Source organism: Myotis myotis, unplaced genomic scaffold (genome assembly GCF_014108235.1).
Source record: "Myotis myotis isolate mMyoMyo1 unplaced genomic scaffold, mMyoMyo1.p scaffold_m19_p_18, whole genome shotgun sequence".
NCBI lineage: Eukaryota > Metazoa > Chordata > Mammalia > Chiroptera > Vespertilionidae > Myotis > Myotis myotis.
Genome location: NW_023416322.1, coordinates 8,719,886 through 8,743,082, shown reverse-complemented (window position 1 = coordinate 8,743,082; position 23,197 = coordinate 8,719,886). Strand labels below are relative to the sequence as shown.

Below are 23,197 nucleotides of genomic sequence, written 5' to 3'. Positions count from 1 at the left end.
GGGGCACCACCTGCAGCTGTCACAGGGCCCCTGCCCTGGCTGACTGGGGGGAAATGCAGGTGGTGGCAGCCACTGGGGCAGGCGAAGGCCCCCAGGGAAGTGCCTTCTGGTCACTGGACCTTGGGTCGCCGGCAGTGCCTACGCCAGCAGGTGGGGTCAGACCTCTATGCGTTTGTACCACCCGGAAAAATGTGAGGACGCCCATTCTGGAATCTGCTGCTTTGTTACAATGGCTAAAGGGTTCTTTCTCTAGGGTGTCCTGCCCTGTATGCCCCTGGGAGGAAGAATACGCCAGCTGGGAGAGACCTCAGCCGGCTGTCTTCTTTGTCTTCTAATGTTGCAGACATAAGAATGGATGCGACTCGCCCAGAGGTGCAGAGGCCAGGTAGGATGAAGCGTGGACTGGAACAGAGGTCTCCTGGCTCGGTCCTGTGCCTTCCCTATTCCCAGGATCTCCCAAGGGAGATGGCCCCATGGCCTCTCACCTCACCTCCTGCTGGTGTTTCAATTTCCTGATGCTCCTGGGCAGGAAATTCTTCCTTGTTTATAACCCAGATCCTCAGGCTTTATTCTAAGTCCCATTTCCTTTTACAGCTTCCTCAATAAACACAGGGAAGTCCTAGCCAAGGCCATTTAGAGGACACGCCCCTTCCTGCTGGCATGACCATCTCCTACACTCAAGAGCAGAGGGGTTGTTTACATCCCGTGGCGGCTCCTTCCCCCTCGTCAGAAACACTAACCGACCCTCTGAACTCTTTCTTCCCTAAATCATGCAACTCCTGAATCCGACAACCAAGATGGCCTTGCCCCCCACCCCACCATCCCATACCCAGAGATCCACTTTCCAGTGTCCCAGTTCTACCAAAGTAGGCAGGAAGTTGCTCGCAAGCGGACATCTGTCTGATACCCTTAAGTCTCTGCTGGCATAAAACTAGGCCGAGGAGGAGGGAGCAGGCAGGTAGTTGAAGACACGTGGCCAACTCAACTCTCCTCCAGGCTATGTGGTCTGCAGGGGGAGCCCCAATGTCTGAGGCCATTTCAAAGGACCCCACGTGAATAGCTCAACCCAGTGTCATGTGAACAATTGCAGATTATGGTTCTGACCGCTGGCACCTGCGCCACGCCATCTCCAATCAAGTCTCCTGGATCCCTAAATCCTTCTTCTGGGCTGAGGTTGGGATGGGGCCGGGGGAGGCTTGAAGGGGCTCTCCCAGGTTGGGGGGAATTTCCCCTCCCTTTGATACTGAGTCCCACTGGGTGAGTCATCTCACTTCCCACCCCCGGAACCCAGCCGAGCTTCTGGCGGGGAGTAGGAGGCGATTATCTAAGGAAGGGCACCAGCCGCTCTCCAGATTAGAATGTCGTCAAGCTGCAGCGGAAAAGATTTTTCTTTAGGAGGAAAAAATATTCTGTCCAACTCAGAGGCTCCAGAAATGCCTGCCACGGGGAGGGGGTGGGCCCTGGTGAGGTGCCTGCCTTGTGACATTGGCACCTGCTGTTTGGGCACACGGGCCTGAATACTGATAGCCAGCAGTTCGAAGGAAAGAAAACCTGGGCAGAGTACCTGGTGTCTGCCCAGGAACTGTGCTCGGAGTCTCATTCCTCCCACAACTCCAGAAAGTAGGTTTCCTTCTTCCTTGTCCACAGACGAGGAGCTGAGATGCAGGGGATAGTGACTTATTCACGGTCACACAGTTAGGGGGTGGCCGGGCCAGGAGTCAAGCCCAGTCTCTCTGATTCCGGAGTCCACACAACTTCCCCATTCCACTGGGATCTGTGGGGCACTGCAGAGAGGGAATGACGGAGAGGAGGGGACCCCAGCGTTGGGAGCTCTAGGTGGGTTCTGCCAGGCAGCGTGGTACCCCACAGGGGTATTCTGGTGGTGCCCACTGACAGGATGGTAGGTCAGTGTTTCTCTAGGAGGCAGAAGGAGCTGTGCAGGAGCCAAATAACTCCTTTCCCCACCCCATCCCCACTGTGCCTACATTGGGGACTTCACCAGTCCCTTCAAGCCCTGCACATAGAGAGTAACTCCAGCCATGGTTTGCCATGGGAATCTGCCTGGTTTACGGCGAAGAAACTGCCCTCCCTCTTCCCTCCACCCTCAGCTTCCCCCAAACCTACCAGAGGTCAGGGAAGTCAGGCCTCTGCTGAATATAATACTCAATGAGCCAAAGTATGCATTTTATTGCATGTTAAACCTGATTAAACCCCAGATGTGGCCAGCCGGTGTGGCTGGATGGTTGGGCATCGACCTATGAACCAAGAGATCACAGTTCAATTCAGGTCAGGGCACATGCTCAGGTTGGGGGCTCCATCCCCAGTAGGGGGAATGCAGGAGGCAGCCGATCAATGGTTCTCACTCAGCATTGATGTTTCTATCATTCCCTCCCCTTCCTCTCTGAAATCAATAAAAATATATTTAAAAAAACAAACAAAAACAACCCAGATGTGACTTTTTCTGAGGCTGAGCACCCCTCAACAAGATTTTTCAAATTGATTTTTTAGTGAGAGAGGAATGGAGAGAGAAAAATAAATTTGTTGTTCCACTCATTTATGCATTCATTGGTTAATTCCCGATTGGGCCCTGATGGGCTCAAACATGCAACCTACCAGGCCACACTCAGCAAGTTTGATTCATTAGCATCACAACAATAAAGACTCCAAGGTACCAAAGGCTTTATCTCTAGAGACTCACAAACACTCCTTCCCCACTTCCCTCCCCTCCCAGTGTAACCAAGGCAAAAAGTCAAACACTCTTTAAGAGAAGAGAGAAACCCAGGCCCAATGCAACGCAAGGTCTCAGAGCAGAAAGGATGTGGGTTTACATGAGGAAGAAACTCCTCACAGGAAAAGCGGTTACACCCTAGAATGGGGTGGTGGGTCACTGGATCCCCGCCTCTGCTTGGCACTACTTACAGCCCCAGTTTGCTGCAAGCAGCCGAGGCATGGAGACCAGGTGATGCAGGGAATCTTAAGTGATGGTTGCTAGGTTACAGGCTTCCTCAAAGTGCACTCAATGTAAAGACTAAAGGACGTCACCTGGCACCTGGCGGGAGGAAGAGCCATGGGGGAAGGTGTGGGGAAGGTGGAGAGAAGCCAGACTTCCAGAACAAGCAGTGATACCACAGCCTGGAAGGCGTCCTGTTCTTAATATTTCCCAAGGATCTGAGTCCCTAAATCCATGGTCGTCATAAAGCAGCGGTTCTCAACCTGTTGGCCGTGACCCCTTTGGTGGTCGAACGACCCTTTCACAGGATGCCTAAGACCATCCTGCATATCAGATATTTACATGACGATTCATAACAGAAGCAACATTACAGTTATGAAGTAGCCACGAAAATAATTTTATGGTTGGGTCACAACATGAGGAACTGTATTTAAAGGGCCAGAAGGTTGAGAACCACTGTCATAGAGGGTGGTGCTGTGGGACACAAGCATTGGATTTGAAAGGGGCCTATTATGGGGCCTAATCCATTCCTTTCCCGGCTGGGCTGCCCAGCATTAACAGTATGTCGATGGGAACACGTTGGGCTCCTTCCTTCACTGTAATTGGACAAAAAGCCAGGTGAGAGGGAGAAAGTGTGATGCCCTTAATCGTGTGCAATGCTTTCATTTGGGATTTAATTGTGATAAAGTGGAAGACCATTGGATATGGAAGTCACAAACTAGATGCACCCTGAACAGCTCACATGGTCATAAGTCAGTTATGTCATTTCACTAAGTCTCAGGTTCCTTGTCTGTAAAAAGTGGATACTGATACCTGCTCTGGCAACCTTTCCCAGGGTTGTTTTATGATGATGAGAAAATGGATGAGCAAGGGCTTAGTTTAATGCAATGAGCTATGCAAAATAAAGTAGTATGGCACTCCATGTAGCTGCTCAGGAAGCAGCCCTGCGGGGGAGGGACATGAAGCCTTGCCTCGCTGCTCTGAGAGGGGGCTCAGTGAGCAAAAGAGGCCAAAGAAGGATCGAAACCAGGTCTTTGAGGAAGGCCTATGACTTTCAATCTTCCTGATTTTGTGAACCCAGTTCAAGCTGAGGGCTGAGGCTTTGTTCTCTGTTCCTCTGGGCAGATGGTGATCCCTGGGAAAAAGAGAAATGTTAGGTGTTTCCTGTGAAACTTTATTAATTCACATTCTTTTGTAATTTATGAGTTTTTAAAAAATATTTGTATTGATTTGAGAGCAAAGGTAGAGGAAGAGAGGATAGAAACATCAATTATGAGAGAGAATCATTGATTGGCTGCCTCCTGCACGCCCCCTACTGGGGATCGAGCCCACAGCCCCGGCATGTGCCCTTGACCAGAATCGAACCTGGGACCATACAGTCTGTAGGCTGATGCTCTATCCACTGAGCCAAACCAGCTAGGGCTAATTTATGATTTCTTAATGAATAGAGAAAACAGAACACAACTTTCCTACATGGAGGTTCTAGAGATGCTTACGCTGTAAGTACAGAGAATGCAAACTAAAACACAGTGGAATTTCTAAGCCAAGGACTCAAGATGTTAAGGTGGGCCTGTTGGGAGTGTGACCTGTTTCTCCAGGAAGTCATTTCTAAGTAAGGGGCGGAGATGTTTGGGTTTGTCCTCAGGTTTCCTTTTATTGGTTCTGTTGAATGCAGTTGTAGAAATAATGATATTAATACAATGTACCAGGCCCTTGCTTTGTCTCAGAAGCTGAATGAACTGAACACTTTACCAATATTATCTCATTTAATCTTCACAAAACCCTACAAGGATGTATCCATACCATGGAATGCTACTCAGAAATAAAAAGGAATGAACTATTGGAACAGGCAACAGCTTGAATGAATCTCCATAGAATTCTGCTGGGGGAGGAAAAGCAAATCCAAAAAGGTTACATGCTGTACAATTCTATTTATATAACATTATTGAAATGACAAAATTATGGGAAATAGATTAGTGGTGGCCAGGGGATGGGAGAGAGGTAGGTGTGGCCATAAGAAGGCAACATGCAGAATCCCTGTGGTGATGGAAATGTCCTGGGTCTTCGCGGATCCATTTCCATACCCTGGCTGTGATGTTGCACAATAAGTTTTGCAAGATGTTACCATGGAGGGAAACTGAGTAAAGGGGTGTTATTTCTTACAGCTGCATGCGAATCTACAATTTATCTCAAAATAAAAAGGCGAATTAAAATAATAGAAGGATACTGAGGCTCAGAGTCATTAAATAATTTCAGAGCCAGAATTCAAACACGGGTCTGTCAGACTCCCAAGCCTCAGTGTTTCAAGACTTGGCTGCATTCAAGTCGGATGAGCACCCCATGGGCCCTGCAGTCCATCAGACCAGGTGGCCACTGTTGTCATGGGCAGCTTTGTTCCTGGGGACAACTGTCCTGAAAAAGCTATTAGAGAGTGGTTTCAAAGGAATATTTGGCAAGCCCTGTGGGTTGGTGCTGAGGGCGAAGATTGGATAACCGTGTTTCCCCTTCCCAAGGGGGTGGGGAGAGACAGCCTATGAGTGTATCTATGGCGGTGTCTCTAGTTGTGTCCACATATCCGTGCATGTCAGTTCCTCCGTGGGTATCTCTATTTGCAGGGGGCGGCGGGGGGTGGGGGGAGTTATGTGTAAGTTCTACATGGTGGATACGTTACTTGGATGCACCTGTGTCAGCTCTGCGTAGGTCACACCCACATCACTTGTTTCCATTAGGTTAAACCATTTGATAATAGCTCCCCCAAAGCAAAGCTGGCTCTGGAGCCAGCCTGTCGCGAATTGGGTCTGTGTACTGTAGATAAACGGGGTAATTGGACTCTCCGCCTCCTCATCCAAAACAAACACATACAAACCGCCCACCCCCGCCCTGGGGGGAGTCTGGGCCCCGTCATCTGGGCCCTCGGGTCTAGCGTCCCGCTATTCCCGATCCTGTAGACAAGACCAGCGTCTCCGCCGGGCCCCTTCCCTCCCCCGCGGCCGGCGCTGCCAGGGCTTATGTAAAGAGGTCACAGCTGCTCCGCCGCGGGGCGCACGCGGGTTCCCGCACAGGTGTGGCGGCGGCTGCGGGTGGGAGTGCGGGGAGCCGGCCGGCCTCCTCCCCCGCGGCGGCCCTTCTCCTTCCTGCTGTTCATTTATTCTCCTCCTCTGCCTGCCTGACAGCGGGGTGCGAACTCGGGAAGGACGGAGCGCCCGCCCCGGCTCCCAGCGCCGCCGGGCGGGGGCTCTCGGCTCTCGGTGATGCGCTGTTTGCGCCGCGCGGCTCCGCCAGGCTGGGTAAGTGGCGCGGGGGCGGGAGACGGCGGGGAGGGGGAGAAGGGTAGTGGTGGGGGCGTGAATACCGAAAGGTGTTAACCCTTTGCTTACGGGGAGGCAGCCAAGCACCCCGAACCCGAGAAAGCCCCGCCCCACCCCACCCCGCACGCCCCGCGTCCCCCGCGCTCTCCGCGCCCCTGCGCCCTCGCGACCCCGCAGGTTTCCAATCAGCCGGCACGGAGGGGTGGAGGACAAAGAGTTACAGGGCGTGATGCCGCCACGGGGTGGCGCTCTGGGCCGCGGCGACCTCCCTTTAAAGTTGGTGAATGGCTGGGAGCCCTCCCCGCGGCCCCGCCGTCGCCGGCAACCGGAGGCGAGGGCCCGTGGCACGACAGCCCTTGACTCGCCGCGTTCCTCCCCCAGGGCCCAGCGTGGACGCACGGGATGCTGAGTGTTGAGGGACGGTGAAGCGCTGGCCGGCGTCGGGGCCCTGGCGGGGGTCGGGCGGGAACCGGCGCAAGGGAGTGGGATGGAGGCGGGGAGAAGGGACGCGGAGTAGCCGGCGCCTTCGCCCCCCCCCCTTCCCTCCTAACCCCGGATTCGCACCTTCGTCCGGACCCTGGCGTTCCGCAGCTGGGGGTGCGGCGGGAGCGGCCCGCGGGGCTGCCATGGAGGTGCCCAACGTCAAGGACTTCCAGTGGAAGCGCCTGGCGCCGCTGCCCAGCCGCCGCGTCTACTGCTCCCTGCTGGAGACTGGGGGGCAGGTCTATGCCATCGGGGGCTGTGACGACAACGGCGTCCCCAGGGACTGCTTTGAGGTCTACTCCCCCGAGGCCGACCAGTGGACGGCCCTGCCCCCGCTGCCCACAGCCCGGGCCGGGATGGCCGTCATCGCCCTGGGGAAGAGGATCATGGTGATTGGGGGGGTGGGCACCAACCAGCTGCCCCTGAAGGTGGTGGAGATGTACCACATCGACGAGGGCAAGTGGAAGAAGAGGAGCGTGCTGCGTGAGGCCGCCATGGGCATTTCTGTCACGGCCAAAGGCAAGTGGGGCAGGGGCCGAGGGTGGGCGGAGAGAAGGGGTGGGGAGACCACAGGGAAGGAAAGGGGTGGGAGCAGCGCTGTCACATTCCTGATCCCGTGTGATCCTTACAGTAGGCACTAAAACTAGACACCCAGTGGCTGTATTTTACAGATGGCAAAACTGAGACTCGGTGAGTGGAGGGTCTAGTTATCCCACATGATGCCCCATCTCCACTCCACCTGGCTTCTCCCAAAGAACTGGCAGGCGGGCCGGAGGGGAGGGGAGGGGAGGGGAGGGGAGGGGAGGGGAGGGGAGGGGAGGGGAGGGGAGGGGAGGGGAGTAGTGCAATAGCTCTGCACACCCCTTCTCTCAGCCCCACGCTCCAGCCGACCATCCACAACACCATCCCCTGAAACTGCCTTGCACCTGCCACCACCTACAGGCACATATCTGAGGTCCTGGGGTGTTCACACCATCATTGCCCCAACACTAGGCTCCACTGGGGGGGGGGGGGCTTTGGGGCCTGATTGCAGGGCCCTCTCCCCACCCTCAGGCTCTCCCTCCGTCTCCTAGTCTCTGAGATACGGATAAGGGTCTTGCTCCTGCAGCATCTTTCCCACCTTGAGTTCTCGGGGCATGGGTGCGCTGACCATGTGGTTTTATGATTCTCATTTCATTTTCTCCAAGCCCCTACTTCCCTTCGCTTCTGGCTTGGAACAGCCCAGAACATAGAGGGAGCTCCAAGAGTTCCTCTTGTTAAAACATAAAGAGTTTCATGGGAAATGGCCCAATAGGAATTAGGATAGTCCAAATCCAGACAGATGTAATGGGATGCAAGCTTCCCTCCCTCTCTGGCAAAATCATCCAGCTGCCTGCGGGGTCCACTGTAGCGTAGGCACCAGTATCGCCCGAACACCCGCTCTGTCCCTGCCACAGGTCTAGGTCCCAGCGGGGAGAGAAAGATGCAGGTCTGGTCTCTGCCTTCAGGAACCCAGGTCTGACCAATGAAGGTGACCAGAGAGAAACTCTAGCCCAGAATCCTTCAGGGCAGAGTGGAGCCTCCACAAACTGCCAGCAAGAAGATGGAAGGCATAGAGGCCCATCCTTATCCCCAAGCCTCAATATATGGTGCTAAAAGATTAAGAACTAACATTTATCGAATCTTTACCATAGGTGTTTTATATATATTAACATCTTTGATCCTCTGATCAGTCTGATGAGGTCAGTGCGATTATTATCCTCATTTTAGAGAGAAGCAATGGGAGGCCCAGAGAGGTTAAAAAACTTGTCAAGGTTGCACAGTAAGTGATGATGGAGTCTATGCTCTTAACTGTGGCACTGAATGGGTTCATCAGTTAATTTAGTAAGCATTTATATGCCTGCATGCCAGGCATTGTACCTGATGCTGGGGTCACAGATTAACGAATTCTCAAGGACCTACAATCTATTGGAAGAAATAGACAAAGATTACTTCAGTAACGCGCGGTGCCTAGAGCGATGCAGGTGTCATGCAAGCACTGAGCAGGTGCTCTCAGACCATCCTGGGTGTTCAGGGACCCCAGGTGAGTGTGAGGGAATGAGTGGAGGGGACTGGAGGATTCTCAACTGCAGGTGTGTTTCGGGCAGCACAGGGCTGGGGAAGGTGGAGTTTATATAAGGTAAATTCATTAGCAGGCTCCAGCTCCTAGCCCAGCGGTTCTCAACCTGTGGGTTATGACCCCTTTGGGGGTCGAACGACCCTTTCACAGGGGTCGCCTAAGACCATCGGAAAACACATATATAATTACATATTGTTTTTGTGATTAATCACTATGCTTTCATTATGTTCAATTTGTAACAATGAAAATACATCCTGCATATCAGATATTTACATGACGATTCATAACAGTAGCAACATTACAGTTATGAAGTAGCAACGAAAATAATGTTATGGCTGGGGGTCACCACAACACGAGGAGCTGTATGAAAGGGTCGCGGCATTAGGAAGGTTGAGAACCGCTGTCCTAGCCTCAGGCTCGGGTTGGGGTTTTTGTTTGGTTCGGTGGTTTCCCCCCAGTAAGATTAGAAAGTAGAAGGAAATAGTACTCATCCCTGAAGTGCTCTCGAAGAACAAAGGCCTCTGAGAGCCAGCGGTGGTGAGGACCGACTACGGAGAGGTGGGGTGGGCTCCAGGGAAATAGCCCTGTGGGGGGACTGTGCCCTGACAGGCTGCAGGAGGTACTGGGGCGAGGCCCAGGACACATGGATGCCTTGCCCATCCTCTCCGGTACAATGGCAGAGAAGCGCCTGGAAAAGGCACCTGCAGCCCAGAGCAGTAGAGCATGAGGGAGAGCGTTCAGCTCACTGCCCGGCAGCTTCTTGAAGGGGCTAGGTTTCTCTCCTCTGAGCCTCGCCCTCATATACCCCTAGCCCCAGCCCATTCCGTGCAGTGCCTCCTGGAGCCCACTAGCTTCCCAGTTCATGAAGGAGGATAGTGGGGAGGGGAGGGGGTAGTACAATGGCTCTGCAGACCCCATGGGAGTGGCAGAAAATGAGAGAACCAGCGGCAGTCCACTGTCCCACAAGGCCAATGGCAGCAGGGCTGACCTCGTTTCCAAAGGCTCCTGCTAGGTGCAGAGAGTTCCAGTCTCAGAGCGCCTGGGCCAGGCCACTTCTGGGGAGTATCAGGGCCACGTCCCTCCTCTTCCCAGCCCCTCTGGCTGCCCAGGAAGGAGAATGGAGGGGACCAGACCTGCAGAGGATTGTCCAGGTCTAGACTCCACTGCAGGCTGCTCCTACGTGAGGCCTGGTGTTCCAGGCTTAGCTAATGGCTGGACACAAGGTAGCTAAGGCATGCAGGCCTGACATGGCTTCAAGACCCAGGCTCAACTACAGCAGGACCTTTTCAGTGTTGCCTCAACCTACTGTGTGTGTGTGTGTGTGTGTGTGTGTGTGTGTGTGTGTCTCATTCTGCCAGAGCAGTGGTGGGAACCGGGGCCTGGCTTCATTGCTGGTGTTCAGGGAGTTACCAGAGCCTGACTGTAATAGGCGACGAGCACAGCTCATGGTGCCTGTGAGCTGAGCCAGGGGTTGCATGTGGCCTTTCTCCTTAGATTACCGAGTGTACGCGGCAGGCGGGATGGGCCTGGACCTTCGTCCACACAACCACCTTCAACACTATGACATGCTCAAGGACATGTGGGTGTCTCTAGCACCCATGCCCACCCCGCGATACGCGGCCACCTCCTTCCTTAGAGGCTCCAAGATCTATGTGCTGGGTAAGGACGGGCTGTCTGTCCCACATCAGTCCTCCCTTCCCTCCCTCCGGTCAGTTCCCACGGGAAGCAGTGCTGTGTGTTGAGCATCTCCTTGTCCCTAGGGGGAAAGCATGCTGCCCCGTCCCTCAGGGAGCTCCTCTCTAGGTAACAGGCAGAAAGGGAAGCCCAGGCCAGTCCTCAGGGACTTACTCCTCTGCCCGCCCCCCGCCCCCCCGCTCTGGTCTCCAGGAGGACGACAGTCCAAGTATGCAGTCAACGCCTTCGAGGTCTTTGACATTGAGACTCGCTCCTGGACCAAGTTCCCCAACATTCCCTGTAAACGGGCCTTCTCCAGCTTCGTGACCCTGGACGACCGCTTGTACAGCCTGGGAGGCCTGCGGCAGGGCCGGCTCTACCGGCAGCCCAAGTTCCTCCGGACAATGGACATGTTTGACATGGAACAGGGTGAGCTGGGTGCCATCTGCCTCTGGCTGACCCCCCCACCCCCCACCATACCTCTCTCCCACCCGCACTCCCAGGGCCACTTACCCAGCTGGGTGAGCCTTTCAGACGTCTTAACATCCCTTTCCATTCAGGGATTCTCTTAGACCAAATTCTTTCATGTGTACCGAGCTCCCTTTGGTGGGTTCGTTTTGTTTTTATCAAAGCCTTTTCCACCCATTGTCTCTTCTTACAACATCCAGGCAGGGCCACGGGAATCATCATAGAGAATCAGAAGGATCCTGACCCCTATGCTCACTGCCTCTCCTTAGCTTTTTTCCCAGCTTAGAGCCTGTTGAGATCAGAGGTAGAACAGGTAGTTTGTTGTAGGCGATCATAGTTCCTAGCACCGCAGCAGACTTGGGAGAGGGTGTTAGCCACGGAGAGTGTCATTCAAACAGCTGGAGGCCTTGTGTAGGTGGAGTGGAGACACTGCCTAGGGTGAGAGCTGTTTGGGACTCAGTGTGCATTCGGGGTGCTGGGTTGCATCTAATTCTCTCTGTGTTCTCCCATGGCCTGCAGGGGGATGGCTGAAGATGGAACGCTCCTTCTCCCTCAAGAAGCGCCGAGCAGACTTTGTGGCTGGCTCTCTGAGTGGGCGGGTCATAGTGGCCGGAGGACTTGGTAAGGATGGGGCATCAGGCTGGTACTGTGGTTCCGGTGCTTGGTGGATCGTTGGCACTCTGCGGGAGCAGGAGGAGCTGGCTCCTTGCACTCCGCCCGCCTCTGCTTTGTTCCTAAGAATTCACAACACTCCTTTCTCCTAGCCTGGACTGCACGTGTCCGCATGTGGGCCCCGATGTAGTCTTTCTGTCCCCTTACACAAGGAACCCGGAGGCCAGAGAGCATCAGCAACATACTGATGACCATGTAACACGGGTGCTCAGCACAGACCCCTGGGGGCCCTGGCCAGGAATGACAGAGGCAGGAGTGTGGCGGGGATTGGCCTTGGTCCTCTCTGACCACATCGTCTCCCTGGATTCCCAGCTCCGTCAGGGAATAGGAAGCAATTTGATCACACATGTTAGTGCGATGAATTCAGGACGTGCTGTATTACCCTCCCTCCCAGAGGCAGAACCCCAGCAGCAGCAGGGGAGAGAGAAACATGGGCAGCGGGCTTCACTCAGCAGGCAGCCAGCGTTCACTCATCGTGGACAGACTCCAGTTCACTGCCTCATAAAAGGAGCACAGTGAGAGCTAGACCACGTGGGCTGCTTTGCGTACAAGGCAGGGAGGTAACAGCATCTAGAAACTTCTGGTAAAAGCGGGAGATCGGGGAGAGAAAGCTTACTCATGAAGACATGAAAAGATGGCAACTAGGGAGGGCAAAGTGGCTATTTGACCAAAGCTACTAGCCCGGGGTAGGGAGGGGCAGTTTAGGAAGTTGAGGCTGCTTGGCTTCTACTAGTGGGAACGAGGGAGGTGGGGTGACTGCGAGGCATGGATGGGTGGCTGGACTCCCTTGTAAGTTCTGGTTCCCTTTCAGGGAACCAACCCACTGTCCTGGAGACGGCAGAGGCGTTCCACCCAGGGAAGAACAAGTGGGAGGTGCTCCCAGCCATGCCCACGCCCCGCTGTGCCTGCTCCAGCATCGTCGTCAAGAACTGCCTCCTGGCTGTGGGGGGCGTCAACCAGGGTCTGAGTGACGCGGTCGAAGCCCTGTGTGTCTCTGACTCCTAGCTGTCCTGGGCCCGGCGCCTTTGCCCTGGACCGGATCACCTGACTCTTGACAAGAGGAGTGGTCTTGTCAAAGCAGTTTGGGCTACTTCCCTGTTGCCAGTGGGGCCAGGCTCTGGGGCTTAAACGACCTCCCTCCACCTCCTAATCCTACCACATCCTAGGAAACTCTAGGAAGTCCCAATGACCTCCAGCCCCTGGTTGGAGCTCAGCGGACCTCGGGGGAGAGTCCTCATTTACTGCTCAGGCAGAGAAATGTACAGCAGTATCCGCTACCTGCCCCTCTCTGAGTCCCACTCTCCCCATCTCCAGAGGATGAGCTGCTGCCGCTGTCCTTCCCCAGCTCTCAATGAGTTTGAGGGGCTCTTAGGATGGAAAATGGAGAAGGGTTGGGGACACCCAAATGCCTCTTCTCTCCCTTGGCCTACATCCCTTCCCCATGTGGTGGTCAACTGTGAGCCTGCCCTGGACCTCATCTCTGCAGCAAGAATTGGCCTCAGAGGCAGCTGAGTTGGAAGGGAAGTCATGGACTGATCCCTGTCGGCAGCCTTGGCCAGGAAGGACCCGGGCCTCTCCAGGGCCCTCGATGGGAATGTGATGCTGGGGAAGGAGCCGACTCCACCCAGCCTCTGCTCCCCGCTCCTCTCCTCACTGTTTCTCCTTCTGCCACCCCTCCCCACCAAGGCCTGGCCCTTCTGTCACCAATAGCCCCAGAGTGTTTCCGTGTGAAACCTCATTTACACTGTGGCACCAAAATCCACAAAGGATGGATTCATTGCACTCCGGTTATCTGCAGCAGCACAATGATTAAAATCTATATTCCTACCTTCCCTGGCATCTTGGTACCCGGGTGGGGTGGACTGGTGTCTTGATGGTTAGAGGGGGTGCCCGTGAAACAGTCCCTCTGACCTTCTCAGGCTAAAGAGGGTCCCAAGGGGCCACCTATTCCTGGCTGTGCCCTCTGAAGAGGTTCTGCTGTCAAGCCAGCACTCCCCCACCTGGGCACCTCACCTCCAGTAAAACAGCCTAGCTTCCTTTTCAAAAGAATGGAGACTCCGCGGATGGGTTGAGAAAAGGTTGCGTTCAGTGACTGACGGCTTCAGGCTGCTCCTCACATCCAGCTCCCATGCATTTAGCTTCAGCTCATTTCTGTCTGGCCCCAGAACTTGAAGAACATGCCTCCTTTTAGCTGGTAGAGCACCTCTCTCTGATTCCCAGGGATTTTTAAAAGCTGTGCTAGCACCAGGGATACAGACAGGAAAAAAGACCTGCTCCTGTGTGGCTGCGGGGGAGCCAGAGAACACGCGATGTTCCGATGTTCGCTCGTTTCTCATGAGGCAGGAACAGAGGGCCAACGCCTGCCTGTCTGCCTGGATCTGGGGCAGGGACTCTGGGGGTCACCTCCCAGAGGCGGGGACGCTGCTGAGCTGCACAAGTGGAACCGGGGACTTTCAGAGCTGGGCCTTTTCTCCTCTGGCACCTGGCCTTTGTCCTTACATGGTCCCTAGAAGGGTACTGCCACCTGCTGGCCCTGCCTTGCCTTCCCGCCCAGCTAGAGGCATCCTGTAGCCACGGGTGCCCCCTGGTGAGCCGACTGCAGAGAGGCCTTTTCTATTGATTCTGGACACCCCTATTTCAGCTCAGCCCCCTGAAATAACTGTTAGAAAATGGGGCTGAGGAGCCGCAGGTACTGAGGGTGGAAGAGCGCATTAAGGGAAGCCCTGGTTTGGTCTCCCCATTCCACTTCCATTTCTGCACTGTCCTCGCCACCTTCTCCAAAAAAGGGGTTCCCCACACTCTTTCCTAGAGGAAGCCAAGCCTAGCATGTGTGTAGGTGGGGTGTATGGGGCTTTCCATGTGCACAAAATGGTGCCAGATCCGTGGATGGGACTGAGGTGTGTTAAGATGGTCGAAACCTTAGGGATACAGCCAACCCTAAAAGGTTCTTTCCATTATGAGAATGGGGGATTAGCCACTGTGAGGGCCACCCAGGGCCAACGCTGGTATCTTCTGAGGACTCACCTCGTGGAGGTCCATTCTGGGAAGATTTTGGGGGTGCCAGGGAAGTAGGAAACATGCAGTGGCAAACCTCATGGCCATACCTCATGGTGCCATGGAGGCAGCTCAGGATCTAGGGTTGGATGGTATGGCTCCAGGCCTGACTCCTCTCCCCACCTCAACAGGCTTTCCTGTCACCATCTACTCTGGGAAGTTCCCACTCCTTTCTTATCTTCATGTCCCAATCTACAAAACGAGAGCCACTGTGATGCCATCGCACAAGGTAGCAGAGCCCTGCTTCCTCCTCAGATCCACTCTGTGAGGCAGGTAGGATCATCCCATCTTGTGGATCAGAAAACTAAGGCTCAGAGAGGTTATGTACCTTGTCCAAGGTCACAAGCTGGTAAGTGACTGAACAAGGTCTGATTCTAAAACTTATGACCACATTGCAATCCCTCCAATGAAATAGCACCCAGGAAAATCGAGAAAATCAACTGCGCTATCGTAGCTTCAGGTCCCAAATGTCAAACCTCGAAGGACAAAGACTTTCTATCCCAAGGAATTCAGATGAGGATTGACAAGGAAAGACTGGGAAGGGGTAACATGAACTGAGCATAGAACAGTCCTGCGCTAATGTTCAAGGAAAGTTCCCTTCTAGCTGTTCCATTCCATTGGCTCGTCCACTGCTTTGTTTAAACCTGGACGCCTATCCTGTGCCTGGCTCGGTACCGGTTCCAGGTTCCTGCCGCCCAGCAGTTGCAGCCTGGAGAGGCAGATGGGACTAAATCTGCAGTCACTGTTTAATGAGATGAGATCGCTGTCAGCCTTTGCTAGCACAGCCCAGAAGCGACTCACCCGTGGTGGCTACAGAGAGCCCAGCCAAACTGTGGATGTCAGGGCAGAGTTCCAGAAAACAGATCTCAAAGTGCACTCTGAAAGAAGAGGAAGACCAGCCAGGCAGAGGAGGAGGGCCCCAGGCTTTGAAGCAAGAGGGATGGGTTGAATCATGTCTGTCTTGTGCTAATTGATCTTGGGATGTTGTTAACCTCTCTGAGTCCCAGTTTCCTTATTTGTCAACTGGGCAAAAGAAGGCCTCGCTATGAGGTTACGAGCCCCCTACTTCACATAAAATAATTCACTTACATTGGGTGGGTAGCTCCACTGTTATTTCTGTTATTGAAGGAGAGGTAAAGGGGTTTACAAACCCACTGGGGGAAAGGGTTTGATTTACTGGGGGGACAGCACCACTTGGAGAGTCTAAGGAGACGGGGTTGGCAGTGCAGGCAGGCACATCAACCTGGGCCTTAAGGAGTCTAGACTTCATCCACATGGGACATTGGAAGATGAACCTCCAGGCTCATCTACAGCCTGTGGCTGGTACAGGATCGGGCCCAGGAATCAGCGGTATTTCAAACCTCCTGCCTAGGGATGGGCTGCCCTCTCTCTTTGCTGCCAGCTCTGGGTCTCTGACAGGAGTGTCATAGGTCAAGATTGGGCTTTTTATACACTGTGGTGGGGGTAGGGGGCAACCAGCCCTATTCATCCAGGCTACAGCCCCCAGCACCCATCTGTGATCAGGGCCAAGTGAAATGCTGCCTCCCGCCTTCTTCCCTTAACACGGCTAGGAGCTGGGGACCTGGCTGAGGAATGTGCTTTGCTTGGGATTTCCAGGCCAGGACCAGCGTGGGAGGCCAAGGGCTCAGATTGCCAGTGGGAGCCAGGCACGGGGCAGGGAGGCGGCACTGGACAGACCTCCCTCGCTCCCTCCTGGGCACACAGCCCATGCCCTGCCCTGCCTTGTCCTCTCTGGCCGCTGTGGAGGCAGAGCCCGGAGGAAGAAGATACTCAGCCCCTTCAAGGGAGTATGGAGTCCTGAGCCCTGAGCCCAGTACCCACCACCATAACCCCCGGGTTGCTGGGAGGGAGCCTTTAACAGTTTACAGAGAGCCCCCCGTGCAGGGTCCCCTTTGATCACTGAGGACCTAAGGACCAGGGAGACAGAGACATCTACCCCCATCATGTGGCCAGCAAGGGGCAGACTAGATGTAGAACCCCGTCCTCTGACTTCTACTCTGAGACTCATGTACCCACTGCCTCAGCCATATCAACAGATCCTGTATCGCAGGATCTGACCCAAGGCCCCACTTCATAGAGTTAGTGGAGGATCAATAAAATAGTGGATGTGAAAGTGTTGACCCCCCATAAAGATGAAGGATTGTCTTTATTTATATTTATTTATACCCCATCTCAGTCCATCAAGGATCCCAGATGACTTCCAACAAGCGTACAGCAGGGTTAGTCAGTGGAAAGTACATGGCGACTCCTGGTGCCCAGTGGATGAGCCATGAAACCTTCCCTGTCGTGAGCAAGGTCCCTCCACTTCCCTCCCCACAGCACGAGGTCCACACCTCAGAGGCCAGGACTGGACACGGGAGTGCGGGCCAGAAAAAGACAAAGACCTTTTGGTTTTGCCGTTAACAATGAGATGAGGAGATCCTTTCAAAACCACTGACCCGAAGCCCTAGACTAAATCTGCACAAATATCCACCCACCCCGCCTCCCATCTCTCAGAATCCCCTTGTCTGGCGTTTAAAAAACATCTCTGATAGCAGTTTAAAGGCCCTTTTTCCTCTCTGCCAAGTCAGGCTGCTCCCTCCTCCCACACACAGCACTCCAGCCGTGGCCAGTTTTCATGGTCACTTCCTAGCTCTGAGCTTATCTTAACTGTCCTCCGTCCCCAGTCATAGCAGCTGTAGCTTAAGGAGCCTGATAAGCCCCTTGTTGTCATAGACACCCCCCTGATCCCCGCCAACACACACACACTGGGTCTCTGCCAGGATTGGGGGAGGAGATTTGAGGGGACAAGAGCCCTGAAGAGACCCCAAGCAGACTATGGGAAACCATCAATCTGACGTGATGGGGGCAGGCTTCACATCTCCTTTCATCCCACAGCAAGCCCAGGAGGCGGTCATGAACCACATTGCGGGGTGAGTAAACTGGGACATCAAAAAGCGTGGTCTAGCCCCAGCCAGTTTTGCTCAGTGGATAGAGCACTGGCCTGTGGACTGAAGGGTCCCCGGTTCGATTCCAGTCAAGGGCACATGCCTGGGTTGCGGGCTCGATCCCCAGTAGGGGGCTACAGGAGGCAGCCAATCCATGATCCTCTTTCATCATTGATGTTTCTATCTCTCCTCTCTCTCCCTCTCCCTTCCTCTCTGAAATCAATAAAAATGTGCAAAAAAGAAGCACAGTCTATGTGAGCCTTGGGCAAACCAGGAAGCCGCTCTAAGCCACAGCATGATGGCTGAGAGCACTGTTTCCAGGGCCAGGTGGCCAGGGCTTCGATCTGGCTCCCCCACTTGCCAGCTTCGTGAGCCCCCAGAGGCAGTTATTCAGTTGCTCAGGGTCTCCATGCTCTCAGCTGTGCGATGAAGACAATCACCGGCTTCTTAGAGTTGCAGTGAGGATTGCACTCATTCGCAGTGGCTAGCACGCCGTGTGTTCGCTGTATGCGAGGACCATTCTCCTCTACAGAGTTGCCGAGGGAAGACAGTCATAGCCAATTAGCGGCAGAGCAGAGCACCCGCAACATGCAAGTCTGGGGGTGGGAGAGGGAATGGGCTCCTGAATCTACTAGTGAAGGGGTCAGTTACCAGGTGAACAAAAGAGCTGAGTGACTGAGATTTCTAATCTGTTCCTACTTAGATATTGCAGGGAAGTTACAGCAGAGTGGAAATGGAACGCGGAGTTGATTTATCCAAATGATTTTTAAATATATATTGATTTCGGGGGGGGAAGGGAGAGGGAAAGAGAGATAGAAACATCAATGATGAGAGAGAATCATTGATTGACTGCCTCCTGCATGCCCCCTAACTGGGGATCGAGCCCGCAACCTGGGCATGTGCCCTTGACCGGAATCAAACCTGGAACCCTTCAGTTCACAGGCTGACGCTCTATCCATTGAGCCAAACAGGCCAGGGCCAAATACCTTTTTATAGATGAGGAAACTGCCCCCAAGAGTGAAAGTCCTTGGTCATGACTCTAGTGTGGGTTGGTGGTTTAAAAAAAAAGGACTGGAACCCAGGACTCCTGACTTCTGTCCGTCTGTGTGTGCTCTCCCTGCCACTTCAGTCAGGGAGACAGGGAACTCTCTGGCTTGGGGAGAAGAGCTAGCTTCTTCGTGGGTCACATCCCTCCTAGGCCTGGACAGCGAATAACATGAAGTTCCCATTGCAGTCAAGAGCTTGGGGACGGTTTTTGGTATTTGCAGCACAAAATCCCCCTAAATTCCTGGTGAGCCTTACCAGGATTTAGATTGTGAGCAGCTCACTAGTTCCATCTTCTATTTCTCGGGCCCAGTTGGCATCACAAGACAATGCAACCCTTAGGAACAAGCTGTGACATTGGACTGGCAGGGTTTGCCTCCCGCTCCGTTACTCCCAGCTGGGGGCGGGTGGTGTGGGGCATGACTCTGGATCCAAAATGCTCACTCAGAACCTGGCTGGCTCAGTAAAGGTTAGATTTATCATTATGCCTGTTATTGTAGTTGCTCAGTACATATTTTCTGAATGAATGAATGAGTGAGTGAATGAACCAATGATTGAATCCTTGAAGGAACAAATGGCCTAAGGGACCCCAAGTTGTGCTACAGCTTTGGGCATCCCATAAAACTTGCTAGACTTATTTTGGTCAGAAGAGGGCAGCATTGAGTCAGCAATCCCAATTTGTTCCAGGATCTACAACCCTCTCTTTTGACTCCTACCTCTTCTAGCGGGCAGGTTCCTATCTAGGCAGTTCCGCCAGGCCCTGGGAGGGGAAGGTCAGCACCTGAAAGGCTGTACAGTTCACCACCCGGGGTGACTGTCACCCTCAGAGTTCTGGGGAAAGGGAATTTAATGGTTGAGGTCTCAAATTGAAAGTTGATGGTAAGCTGAGCCTCCAGCCTGCAGCAGCCCTTTTTCCAGAGAAAAGGGAAGAGGGGCTCGGACAGCTATAAGAAGGCAAATTCCAAGGGAGGCGTTAGCTCATCAGATACAGAGAGCAGTCAGCTGACCCTTCTCTACTCTCTCTTCTATCCCCACCACTCTCAGCATCTCCTCCCCACGCTCCCACTCCTCACCCCCACTCCACCCCAGCCCTGAAGGCTTTTTCCTCAGTTTACCAAATCCCACCCTCCCTCCAAGAGGGCACCCCTCCAATGCCCAATCTGCCTCCCGTGAGGCCTCCCTCAAAGCCCTTGAAGACCCATCCTTTAAGCCCCATATGGCACGCTGTACCGATCTTGAGAGTCTTCCCACTTTCTGCCTTGAGTTATACAGTAAATTGTGTGTTCATCTTATTCCCCTTACTAAACGGTAAACTTCCTGAGAGTGGGGAGCTAGTTCTTAGGCACCCCTCAAGACTCCAGAGAATTTCTTTTTCATGCAACCTGTCTGACTCCCCACTCCCACCTCACCCCCTCCTGCAAGCACCCTGCACTCCACATATCACCGCAGTCCTTACTCTGAACCGAATGTTAACACTCCCCTCAGGAGTCCAGATCCACAGACACACACAAATGGCCCCACGTGTAAGGACTGGGACAGACACTTGTTCCTAATAGTTTTCCCCGTGGGGCACCTAGTAGGCCCAATGAATGGTTATCCCCAGATACGATCTGCTTGTTTATTTCTCACTAGACTGAGCCCTTCTGACTTGGATCAGTGATTAAATGTCAGCGTGGGGGGTGGGGGTAGGCTTCCTCCTCCGAGGACTGGACAGCGGGACAGGCAGGATCAAAACAGCTCAGCCCAGATTCCCCGCATTTCGGAGCACATGGCCCAGGAATTCCCCAGGATCTGCTGGCAGCTGAGTCACCTGATGTAATCAGCTTCCCTATCAGGCATTCAGGTCTCCCTCTAAGGAATTTGAGAGTTGAGTTTCAGCAGGGAAGATCATTTCCGAGTCGCCTGTCTGCCTCCCTTGCCTGTTTGCTGCGGACAGACACCAGCCAGATACACGGGCCGTCCTGTAGCCCCCACAGGAGCCGTCAGGCTGCTCCTCGGCTGGGACAGGGGAGATTGCTTTTCTCTGAGGTGTCTGGTCATCCACAGTTTGCCCCTAAATGGAGATTCACATTCTGGTCAGAGGAAGCTGAAGTGGGGGTGGGGAAGAGGCCGCAGGGATGGGAGACCTACCCCCCAACTGCCATCACAGTTTCCCGGATAATGGAGGGAAGGAAATCGCTCATCTGTAGTTGCTTTCACTTTAGCCTGTCCATTCCATTGCATTCCTGTGGTTCATAGCGTCCATTGAGTGTCCTTTGGTGTTGGGGACACCTGGAAGCATTCATGGGAGTCTGAGCATGAAAGAGAATCTGAGGCTCATGTGTATTATTCTTTTTTTAAAAAATATATATATTTTATTGAATTTTTTACAGAGAGGAAGGGAAAGGATAGAGAGTTAGAAGCATCGATGAGAGAGAAACATCGATCAGCTGCCTCCTGCACACTCCCCACTGGGGATGTGCCCGCAACCAAGGTACATGCCCTTGACCGGGATCGAGCCTGGGACCCTTCAGTCCACAGGCCGACGCTCTCTCCGCTGAGCCACACTGGCCAGGGCTGTATAATTCTTTCATCTTTCTTATGAGGAAATGTTGGTTCGCTTCTCACACCCTGCTGGTCTCAGCTTGAAAGACCGTGTATGCAGGAAGCTGCCCCGACCAACCTCCTCTGTGTAAAGTTGTTTATTTTTGTTTGTTCGTTCCCCTCACGTCCCGCGTGGCTCAGGGTTCAGGATCTGGAAGAGGTCCGCACGCAAATGAAAGAGACAAGACAAGAAATAATAATTTGGAAATATTGGGGGGCCAGGCGGGCAAGTCCAACTCAAGGGGAAGGACTTCCACTGGTGCTCAGGCCTCGCCAACCTTTTATTGGTTTGGGATCCACCCATGGCCCTTAGGCAGGCAATTTCCAGTAACAGGCAGAGTAGCCCATCAGCAAGGATTGACAATAGTAAATGGGGAAGTTGCTTCAGCTACCATTGTCTGGACTAACAGTGGGTGCACAGCCCTGACCATTGCCAGAGCTCAAGGGTCGCCAGCCTTCCGGGATCCTTGTCCACACCTCTCTGCTAGTGAAGACAATGGATGACTTCCCGCACTCCTCCTGCCTGGTCTAAGGGCTCCATCCTGTCACACCCCCCAAGGAGATTCTGTTTCCCCCATTCTGGGCACATCTTCCTCTAAGATCGGCTTGTTTATTTCTCACTAGACTGAGAATTTTCTGAGGACAGAGACCATGTCTATCTTGTCACCATCCTATCCATAGGCCCAGCACCCAGTATCTGTAGAATGAATAAGTGGTTGATAAAAGGCCACAGAACCGGTTGGGATGTCAGGACTAGAACTGAGGTCTCCCAACACTGTGCCCTGTGCTTGCTCTTATATTACCCATACTTCCACCTGAGAGCCCTTATCCATCTGGATGATCCCAGCTAGCTGAGCCCCTAGGGATGGATGCAGATCTCAAGGGAGAAAGGAAACAGAAGGTCAGGGGAACTGTCACCTGGGGCGCAATCTATTTTCGAAGACAACCCAGAGCAAGAGGGGGCCAGTAGAGGGAAGAGCCCCAAACTGCCCCCCCCCCCTCCTATAGCCCTTCAGATTTGGGGAAGGGGGTTGATTTACTGCATAAGTGGATCTTCTCCAGCCACAAGGGGGCAAAGGGCCCCATTCTCCATCCTTAACTCCCACTAGAGCAGATCAGAGCATCAGTGGAAGTAAGAAAGTAGGCAGACACTAAATACAAAACTCAGTCACTGGGCATGTAGTCGCTCTTGATCCTCAGCATGCCCTGAAGACACAGCTGAAGGCACCACCCTCCTGGGAATCTGCCCCCAGTTTCTTATCCGTTGTGAGGCCTTGGGCAGAATGATACTCACTTCACAGGATTGGGTTGTCATGGAGACAAGGGGAAATGTTAGGGCAGGAGGAGAACCTGTGGCTATTCTGATTTCACTCTAAATGACACTCCGCATGGCCCTGGTGCTCATGACCTACCACCAGCCCTCCTGACTCCAAAATCAGAGAGGAAAACCTTGGAGGAACAATTTATGAATTTAGAGACACAAGTTAAGTAATGGGAGTGTAATTTTTTTTTTTTTTAATGAATGAATGTTTCCCTTTGCTTCTTCCCACCTTCTTCCAACACTTTATAAATCCCACCACATCTTGAAGGCCCATTCAATGCTAGAAGCCTTCTTTGATGGAGAGGTAAGAACTTGCTAGAACCGCATGTCTGAGATCCAATCAAGGTTGATCTAACTGAAGACAGATGAACTCAGAAGCCTGGAACAGCTAGCCCTCCCACCTAGCTGGAGCCTACCTCTATCCCATCCCACCCTCCTTTTCCCTATAGTATTAAAGAAGTGGTGACTTTATAGATTTTGGCTTGAGAGATGCAAATTACCAGGATGGAGAAATACTTGGGTGACTTCTAGTCCTGTCAGATTGCCCCTTGCTCACTGAGAACACAGCACAATAGAAGGACAACAGCCCTAGCT

At 53.4% G+C, this 23,197-nt stretch overlaps 1 protein-coding gene across 2 annotated transcripts; it reads left to right on the top strand.

The window, feature by feature from the left end:
- The first annotated feature begins 5,895 nt into the window (after positions 1–5,895).
- Positions 5,896–13,476, top strand: KLHDC8A (kelch domain containing 8A). Of its 2 annotated transcripts, XM_036344956.1 has the most exons (7): positions 5,896–6,012; positions 6,124–6,237; positions 6,640–7,260; positions 10,334–10,498; positions 10,727–10,942; positions 11,501–11,602; positions 12,465–13,476. In XM_036344956.1, the coding sequence occupies exons 3-7, from the start codon at positions 6,885–6,887 to the stop codon at positions 12,656–12,658; spliced, it is 1,053 nt and encodes a 350-aa protein (XP_036200849.1). In that variant the 5' UTR covers positions 5,896–6,012; positions 6,124–6,237; positions 6,640–6,884; the 3' UTR covers positions 12,659–13,476. The 2 variants fall into 2 exon arrangements, with proteins under 2 accessions (XP_036200849.1, XP_036200850.1); XM_036344957.1 differs by lacking the exon at positions 5,896–6,012 and having other exon boundaries at positions 6,028–6,237.
- The last annotated feature ends 9,721 nt before the right edge of the window (positions 13,477–23,197 follow it).

What these genes read in the sequence shown, in the direction of transcription:
- KLHDC8A (XM_036344956.1), top strand. Translation starts at nt 6,885, where the DNA reads ATGGAGGTGCCCAACGTCAAGGACTTCCAGTGGAAGCGCCTGGCGCCG. An exon ending in CATTTCTGTCACGGCCAAAG is followed by an intron (nt 7,261 to 10,333) that starts GCAAGTGGGGCA and finishes CTTTCTCCTTAG; the next exon opens with ATTACCGAGTGTACGCGGCA. An exon ending in CATGTTTGACATGGAACAGG is followed by an intron (nt 10,943 to 11,500) that starts GTGAGCTGGGTG and finishes CATGGCCTGCAG; the next exon opens with GGGGATGGCTGAAGATGGAA.